At 47.6% G+C, this 9,842-nt stretch overlaps 1 protein-coding gene across 1 annotated transcript in view; it reads left to right on the top strand.

Moving 5' to 3' along the window:
* Positions 1 to 686: 686 nt before the first annotated feature.
* Positions 687 to 9,842, top strand: part of MBLAC2 (metallo-beta-lactamase domain containing 2) — a 34,078-nt gene continuing 24,922 nt past the window's right edge. Inside the window, exon 1 of the mRNA XM_082269936.1 lies at positions 687 to 1,228. Within this exon, the coding sequence (XP_082126062.1) occupies positions 778 to 1,228 (451 nt within the window). The 5' untranslated portion in view covers positions 687 to 777. The remainder of the gene's footprint in view (positions 1,229 to 9,842) is intronic.

The following is a 9,842-nucleotide window of genomic DNA, read 5'->3' as shown; positions in this document are numbered from 1 at the left end:
ACCCGTGTCCCCTCTCTCTCGGATATACAGAGGTCACACTTGTCCCCTCTCTCTCTCGGATATACACAGGTCACCCGTGTCCCCTCTCTCTCGGATATACAGAGGTCACACTTGTCCCCTCTCTCTCTCGGGTATACACAGGTCACACGTGTCCCTTCACTCTCGGATATACACAGGTCACGCGTGTCCCCTCTCTCTCTCTCGGATATACACAGTTCACACGTGTCCCCTCTCTCTGGGGTATACAGGTATACATGGTCACCCGTGTCCCCTCTCTCGGGTATACACAGGTCACGCGTGTCCCCCCTCTCTCTCTCTCTCTCTCGGATATACACAGGTCACTAGTGTCCCCTCTCTCTCTCTCGGATATACACAGTTCACACGTGTCCCCTCTCTCTGGGGTATACAGGTATACATGGTCACCCGTGTCCCCTCTCTCGGGTATACACAGGTCACCCGTGTCCCCTCTCTCTCTCTCGGATATACACAGGTCACTAGTGTCCCCTCTCTCTGGGGTATACATGGTCACCCGTGTCCCCTCTCTCGGGAATACATAGGTCACACGTGTCATTACTCAGACACACTCAAAACAAATGGGCGTGTGGTTGCAGAAGAGCGATCGTCCTCTGATTGGCTGCCCAGGCGGTGCCGCCCTTTCCCCCTGTTCTCCGATTGGAGGAGGCGCGCTGTGAAGGCCGGACTCCGGTGACAGGTCTGTGGGCGCTGCCCTAGGTGCTGGCAGCCGGACTCTCGGCAACAGGCGGTAGGGCTCGGGCTATGGCGGCTCTGGAGTGGTACGCACACAAGGCGCTGGGGGACGGCGTGTACTGGATCCAGGAACGCTTCTATGAGTCCGGGAACCGAGCCAACATCTGGCTGGTACAAGGCTCCCACCAGGACCTGGTCATAGACACCGGCCTGGGGCTCCGCAGCCTGCCCGAATACCTGATCTCCTCCGGGCTGTTACCGCACGGCAAGGACGGGGGATCGGGGCGCCGGCCGCTCATGGCGGTGGCCACACACGTCCACTTCGACCACTCCGGGGGCCTTCATCAGTTCCAGCAGGTGGGCGTCCACCGGGAGGAGGCGGAGGCTCTGATCCAGGGGGACAACTATGAGACGGTGACCTGGCTGTCCGACAATGAGGTGGTGAGAGCCCCGATCCCGGGGTGGAGTGCCAGCCAGTTCAAGGTGGAGGCGGTGAAGCCCAGCCATATCCTGGAGGACGGTGAGACTCTACTGACCGGACTGTCATCGCTTTACTACCCGGAGATGGCAGCCAATCCGCTTCTACCTTCAACTTCTTCATCTAGACTTTGCAAATAAAAGCTAGAAGTTGATTGGTTGCCATTCACAGCTGCTCCAGAGTGTGTCAGCTATATTCCCGGGGCCACTATAATGCCATATACACCAATCAGCCATAACATTATGATGGGTAAATGAATAACATTGATTATCTTGTTCTAATGGCATCTGATGTATTAGGCAGCTAGTGAACATGTTGTCCCTGAAGTTGATGTGTTGAAAAAAGAAGTGTTAGAATTTCAGTGACAGCGGCCAAATAGACAGGTGACTGGATCAGAGCAACTCCAACACTGCACCTCTTGTGGGATGTCACTGGTCTGCTGAGGTCAGGACCCAGCAAATGGGGTCCAAGGAAGGAAAATCAGAGGATGGGCGATGGGGTCATGGGTGGTCAGGGCTCCCTGATGCAGGTAGGGAGGGAAGGTTGGCCCATGTAGTGCCATCCGATGGAAGAGAACTGGAGCTCAGATTGCTCAAGAAGTAAATTCTTCTGATAGAGAAGTGTCAGGACACCGTGCATCACAGTTTGTTGATTTATGGGGCAGTAGAGCTGCACGATTAATCAATAATAGTTTATCAACATTGCTCAGCGCTGGGAGATAACTATAAACTATCATTTGGTTCTTTTAGATCAAAGGGATGACTAACGCCCCTTTCACACAGGCGGACTGTTCAGATCTGCCTGTCCGTTTTTTTGGCGGATCTGAACGGTCCCCCCATGCATCTCTACGGGGCATCGGATGTCAGCGGAGACATGTCCGCTGACATCCGATCCGTCAAATCTGGACGGATGGAAAACCTATTTTCCATGCATCCAGCGGATCAGATCGGATGAGAACGGACTGTCCCATCTGATTCCCCCATAGAGATGTATGGGGAACTGACATCTGTGCGGAGAACAGCTGTCATTCTCCTGCTCAGCGGGGGATCGGCGGATCGATTCGCCGCTGAGAAAAACGGAGTCCGTCCAACAGACAGTGTCTGTGAAAGAGCCCTAAGCCTTTTTCTGACACTTGCTGCTTACAAGGTAAAAAGTATTTTTTGGTAGAAAATAACTTAGAACCCCCAAACTATATATAGTGTGTGTGTGTGTGTGTATATATATATATATATATATATATATCAGAGATCCTAGAAAATAAAATGGCGGTTGTTGCAATATTTTATGTCATACTGTATTTGCACAGCAGTTTTTTAGTAAAAAAAAATACACTTTAATGAAATAAAAAAATAAATAAATAAAGTCCTATATTTTTGTATAATGTGAAAGATGAATGTGTTACGTTGAGAATCATGATCTTTATTCCAAGCAAAAATAATCATGATTCTCATTTTTTCCAGAATGGTGCAGCTCTATGGGGCAGTGGATCTGCAGAACGGTCAGGGTGCCCATGCTGAGCCATGTCCAGAAGTGGTCACTTTATTGCTATCACAAGGGGTTATCAAACTCCGTATGATAGCATTGGTGAAGGTGAGAAATACTCTCTTGTACCCCAGTGTCTTCTAAACCAGCTAACTAAACACAGATCTGCTTGGTTGGCTACTTGCCTCCCTGTATCAGCCAGAGAATGGCAGCTCTGAATTCAGAAGTGATGAAATCATTGTCACTTCCAGCTTCATTCAATGCAGAGGAGATTAAAGGACAGATGTTCCTCAGTCTCCTCTCGCTCGTCATCCTGAAGCACTCTGATGTGATCTTGGGCTCCCAGTAGGAGTGGGAGAGTAACCATGGAGGGGGCATGTCAGCAGGGAGAGGCTGCAGTGCTCACACAGTGAAAGTAATCAGGTGGCTATAAAGCTGCCCTGATCACTTTCACTTTACAACTCTGATTTTGTGCTTAACTCTTCCCTCTCTGGACGTACTGCATACATCCAAAATGCTGAAGTGGTTACTGTAATTACATACCTTAGTTGTCCTCAAAAGGAGGCCCAGCAGCCATTTTGTTGTAGCATGTGTCCTGCAAATAAATCAAGAATTAGGAATGTAAATACTGGGAGTATTTCAGCCAGACTTCAACAGAGACAGAAGAGGCCTGTATTTGCATTATAATATATATTGGTATTAGTGTCTTTTTAACCTCTTCAGTACCGGGCACTTTCACCCGCTTCCTGCCCAGGCCAATTTTCAGTTTTCAGCACTGTCCCAATTTGAATGACAATTATGCTGTCATGCAACGCTGTACCCAAATTCCATTTTTATCATTTTTTTTTTAGATAAATAAAGCTTTCTTTTAGTGGTATTTAATTACCACTGGGTTTTTATTTTTTTGTCAGTTTCTGTGCACTGATGAGACAGCACTGAAGTGCACGGATGGGGGGGCAATAATATGCGGCACTGATATGCAGCACTGATGGGTACTGATAGGCAGCACTAATGAGCAGGCACTTATTGGCACTGAAAGGCAGCACTGATTGGCATAACTGCTGGACACTGACTGGCATCGCTGCTGGGCACTGTTGGGCTGCATTGAAAATCAGAGCCCCAATTATCTGTGCAGATCTCCCCTGTGAGTAAATGCCGCCGATCGGCTCTCCTCTCCTCACACGCTGTCCGTGTGAGAAGAGGAAAGAAAGCCGATAATCGGCATTTTCTTGTTTACATGGGATCAGCTGTGATTGGACCCAGCTGATCACATTGGTAAAGAACCTCATCATCAACACTTTACCAAGATCGGGGATGTGCCATTTCCCAGGAACCCAGCATACCGACGATCATCGTACTGCGCGGTGAGATTGGGATGACGTCATATGACGTCATCCCAGAACGAGAGAGCCACCTTGCCATGTAGTAAAATGATGGGCAGGAAGTGGTTAAACTACAAGGACCCCTTGTCTGCATGAGCCAGTTTATGTAAAAGATGAACTTCGCTTTTAAGGGCCCACGCACATAGATCCAGAGGGAGGTGCATTGTAGGAAAAGAGTGTATTTCTGCGATCAGGAATCCTTGGTGTTGTGTACAGCCACCTATACAAATCAATGACTGCAACTGTATTCTGATGACTGCACATTCGAATGTTTAAAAGGATAAGTTCACCTTTTGTAACATGTTGCACCCATATTCAGGGCTTAACATGAAAGGTGTTACAAATGCACTGGCCCCTTGCAGACCCTGAGCCCCTTGCAGACCCCCCCCATCACTCCTTGCCACTATCCAAAGCAACTGAGGCTGCAGGAGATCAGCAGTACTGATGTGCAAAAAAGGTTCAACTCAAGCATGTCCAGCCTGTGGGCTGCAACCCCAGGCAATACGGCGCACCAGCTGTAGATCTCCAGACAGTTTCCCGTCTTTGGCCCGCGGCTAACGGACACCCGCAAGTGCTGTAAGATCTCCCGGCTGCCGTGGGAGACTTAGGATGTCTGCAGTTAGTGACAGAGCCGCTGCTTCCTGTATGGTTCCAGCTCTGTCACAGGCGGAGTGATATGAAATGCACTCCTCCTCCACCTGTGATAGGAACCATACAGGAAGCAGCGACTCTGCTCTCTACTGCAGCCACTGCTTCCTCCAGCAGTACCCGACCTCATGACCAGCAGTACCTGCAAGACCAGCAGTGCCCGACAGCCTGTACCCACCAACACTACCCTCCAGCAGTACCCACCAGCAGTACCCGACAGCCTGTACCCACCAATACCCGCCAGCAGTACCCACCAGCAGTACCTGACAGCCTGTACCCGCCAGCAGTACCCACCAATACCCGCCAGCAGTACCCACCAGCAGTACCCGACCAACATTACCAGCCAGCAGTAACCGCGCCAGCATTACCCACCAGCAATAACCGCACCAGCAGTACCCACCAGCAGTCTGCAAAATAAGTAGAAAAGGTATGTGCATTAGTGTGTGTTAATTGTTGCAATATGTTTTTTAATAACTAGTTGTGTTTTGTCATAATATGTCATATCCTTGTTCATACATGTATGAATAAGGACATGACATTTTCTGGCTGCCTAAGTCACATATGCTAGGGGTGCAACTATCCCCCAGCACATACCTGTAAATATCCCAGCATGTGCAGTGTTCCTGACTCCTCCCACCTTCACCACTTCAAATCACTGATCATTGTGGTTACAGTGTTCCTTTAATATCTCTCAGAAGTAAACCTCTGTATACTGATTTCATTTAACCACTTGCCGACCGCCGCAAGTAAATATACTGCAGCGGTCAGCCCCTCACAGGCAAAGTGACATATATATATAAACGTCACTAGCCTGGGAGGGTCTGGGGAGCGAGTGCGGTCACTCGGCGATCGTCGGGGGAGAGGGAGAAAGGCAGGCAGCTTGTGTAAACAAGCTGCCTGTCATTCTCCCCTGTGTTGAAACACTGATCATACGGTTCTACTATGTAGAACCGTTGATCAATGTCCCTACACCTCAAGCCACAGCCAATCACAGTTAGAATCACGCCCCTAGGGACACACACAGCCCCTCCCTCTCAAATAAAGTTAACCCCTTCACTGCCAGTGTAATTTTACAGTAACAGTGCATATATATAGCACTGATTACTGTAGAAATGTCACTGGTAACCCCAAAAGTGTCAAAAATGTCAGTCAAGGGTCCAATCTGTCCGCCGCAATGTCGCAGTACCGCTAAAAAAATCGCAGATCGCCGCCATTACGCGTTAAAAAAAAAAACAACAAAAATGACAAAAATCTTTCCCTTTGTTAGAAAACGCAATAACTTTTGCGCAAACCAATCAAAATACGCTTTTTGCAATTTTTTTTTTTTTTTTTTTTTTTTTTTTTACCAAACATATGTAGCATAAAACAAATTGGCCGAAAAAGTTAAAAAATTTTGATTTTTACTTTTTTTTTTTTTGGGGAATTTCAAAATTGACGCTCTTTTTTTGTTTATAGCGCGTGATCAAAAAATCGCACAGGTGATCAAATACCACCAAAAGAAAGCTCTGTTTGTGGGAAAAAAAAGGACGTCAAATTAGTTTAGGTACAGCGTCGCACGACCGCGCAATTGTCCGTTAAAGTCATGCAGTGACGAATCGCAAAATACCCCCTGGTCTTTTAGCAGCCAAATCCTCCGGGGCTTAAGTGGTTAATTTCATCATCCTCTAGTTGTGTTAAATTAGTGCTGGGGGGAGGGGGGGGGGGGCGTTTTATTACTTGTATACCTAAACTATAGTATATATTTTATATGCGGCCCGATTTCTCTACACTCAATGTGGCCCAGAGAAGCCAAAAGATTGGACACCCATGGTTTAAAATCGTTAAATGATGGTGAAAATTATTATTTGAAAAAAAAGTATACCTGATGTTGGTTTATGATATGCAGTGCTTTAACAAATGTATTGTCATTTAGGGTTTACATCTATTTGTTCTGAATAGGTGTACCCCCCCCCCCCCCCCCCGCAAGGGACAGAACATTTTTATTGAAATGCTTTTGTCATTCACCAACTAATAACAATGTAAAATGTGCTGTGCTTGTGTGATGGAGGCTGATAGATAAAGTCCCTTTGTGATAATGGCGCGGGTCATTTTCCCAGTGCTGCATTCCTTTTGTTCAGCTCATAATGCACTCCAGGTCTACCATGCATCGTTTACAGTGTTTTTAGCCCAAGCAGCTAGCCTATGTAAAAGGCCCCTTTCACACGGCTGTTCCAATCAGATCCGCCTGTCAGTTTAGTGGGCAGGACTGAACGGAAGTTCATTGTCAGTCTATGGACAGGTAGATACAGACATGCATACATTTTACATCTGATTAATTCTGAAGCCATCTAGGTACAGAGCTAAATAATAAAAAAAAAAAAAAAAAGTGGAAAAGGTTTTGTTCAGACCTAAACATGACCGATTGGAGGTTAAAGAATGTAAATCTATGCATTTCCATTTACATCCTCCGATCCACAGATCGAACATACAATAAATTGATTCTGAAGGTTGTAATAAAAAAATAAACGTGTAATGGCTTTGTACAGAGCAGCCCGGATCCTTTTCTTTTTGGGTCCCCTGCCAGCGGTCCTGGCTCCTCCCCCCCCCCCCCCCTCCCAAGTGCCCCCAATCAGTGCTTTAAGTGGCCCAAAAGAGGTGCCGGTACTCTATTATAGCCTATACATTTTATTGCCCCCACCCCACATCAGGGTCCCCACAGAGCACCCCCCCTGGCCTGGGCTGGGACTCCGGAGCAGAGGGACTCACTGGTGGCTCTGGAGTGGGAAATATTCTTGGGGGGGGGGGCAATTGAGGGCGCAGATGTCCAAAATGAGCGTACTGGTACGCTAAGGCGCAACGAGAGGTGGTGGTATGCTCAAGAGCCATATTTGGAAGTGGCGGTACTGACCCACTTAAAGCACTGCCCCCAATAGCAGCCTCTTGCTAGGGGGCACTTGAGCAAGCTCACTCCCAGGCTGCGCTCTGTGTGCCCATTCACACACACAGCGTGGCCCAGCCCTGCCCCCGCTCTCCCCTCATTGGCTTACTGAGGCAATGGGGAGAAAGACACTTGGGGAGCATATCGCTGGATTGAGATCTATAGACACTTGGGGGAGCATATCGCTGGATTGAGATCTATAGACACTTGGGGGAGCATATCGCTGGATTGAGATCTATAGACACTTGGGGGAGCATATCGCTGGATTGAGATCTATAGACACTTGGGGGAGAATATCGCTGGATTGAGATCTATAGACACTTGGGGGAGCATATCGCTGGATTGAGATCTATAGACACTTGGGGGAGAATATCGCTGGATTGAGATCTATAGACACTTGGGGGAGCATATCGCTGGATTGAGATCAAGCTCTTAGAAGTGGAAGGGGGGGGGGGGGCTGCACCCAGAAACGTTTTTACTTTAACCATTTAAGGACCAGGCCTATTTCTGACACTTGTTGTTTACAAGTTAAAATCAGTATTTTTGGCTGGAACATTACTTAGCCCCCATCCCCCCCCGCACAGTGGCAAACGCATTTATAGGTTGCGCATAGGTAAACGGTGTTGGTACTACACATGTGAGGGAAAGGAGAGGAGGGTGCATGGGCCTAGCACATTATTCTCAATAAATGGCTTTATTAAATGAACAAAGGTAAATTTACTCACAAACCAATGCTTGAATAAATAATTACCGTATTATACAAGTCATCTGCTTAAGTCCATGTAGAAGTGTTTACTTCCCATGGGATTAGCTTGATTGGCTAAGACATTTCAAGGTTTCCCTCTTCCTCAAAGGAAGATTGTGTGGGACCCTATATAGACAGGTGTGCGCCTTTCCAAATCATGTCCAATCAACTGAATTTACCACAGGTGGACTACAATCAAGTTGTAGAAACATCTTAAGGCCCCTTTCACACAGCAGTCTGTCAAACGGACTCCGCTTTTCTCAGCGGGGATCGATCCGCCGATCCCCCGCTGAGCAGGAGGATGACACAGCTGTCAGTTCCCCATGCATCTCTACTCTATGGGGGAAATCGAATGGGAATGGACCGATCCGCTGGACGGATGGAAAATAGGGTTTCCATCCGTCCAGATTTGATGGATCAAATCGGGTGTCAGCGGACATTTCTCCGCTGACATCGAATCCACTATAGAGATGCATGGGGGGACCGTTCAGATCCGCCAAAAAAACGGACAGGCGGATCTGAACGGTCCGCCTGTTTGAAAGGGGCCTAAGGATGATCAGTGGAAACAGGATGCACCTGAGCTCAATTTTGTGTTGTGGTAAAGGCTGTGAATACTTATCTACATGTGTGTGTTGGTTGTTTTTCTGATACATTAGCAAATATTTCAGACAAACTTTTTTCACATTGTCATTATGGGGTATTGTTTGTAGAATTTTGAGGGAAATAATGAATTTAATCCATTTTGGAATAAGGCTGTAACATAACAAGATGTGGGAAAACGTGTACCCAAATGGAACGTTATATCATTTTTTTTTTTTAGACAGATGGGACTTTATATGTGGTATTTTATAACAAAGCAATTTTTTATAATATAAAGGAAAAAGACCAGAAATTTGGATTTGCTCACATTTGTCTCTCATCTCTTTACTTTAGAAAACAATCCAACAACCATAGGTGGTCAGCGGCACTTTAAAACCCCCCAGTGCTGTGAGGGGGGGGGGGGGAGAATGCTCTGAAGGGGAGGGGTGTGAAAAAAAAAATGCGAGGGCAAGTCCAGTGAAGGGAAAGGGTAAATAGGGGGAGTGAGGAGAGTGCTCTAAAGGGGGTGAATAAAATGGGGGGGGGGGGGAGTGGGGTCCAGTGTGTAGAACAGTGCTTTGAAGGAGAGGGGAGAATACATTGGGGGGGGGGGGGGTTAAGCACAGCACCCTGAAGTGGAGAGTTGAATAGGAGGTGTTAGGACAGTGCTCTGTAGGGGGAGTAAATAAAATGGGTGGTAGGGGGGTTGAGGACTGTGCTCTGAAGGGAGGTGGGTGAATAAATGGGGGGGGGGGGTTGAGGACTGGGCTCTGAAGGGAGGTGGGTGAATAAATGGGGGGGGGGGGGGTTTGAGGACTGTGCTCTGAAGGGAGGTGAGTGAATAAATGGGGGGGGGGAGGGGGGTTGAGGACTGGGCTCTGAAGGGAGGTGAGTGAATAAATG

This window comes from Pelophylax lessonae (assembly GCF_965119305.1).
Source record: "Pelophylax lessonae genome assembly, chromosome: 1".
Taxonomy (NCBI): Eukaryota; Metazoa; Chordata; class Amphibia; order Anura; family Ranidae; genus Pelophylax; species Pelophylax lessonae.
Note: the sequence above shows the minus strand (reverse complement) of the source record. Positions and strands in the feature narration are given on the sequence as shown.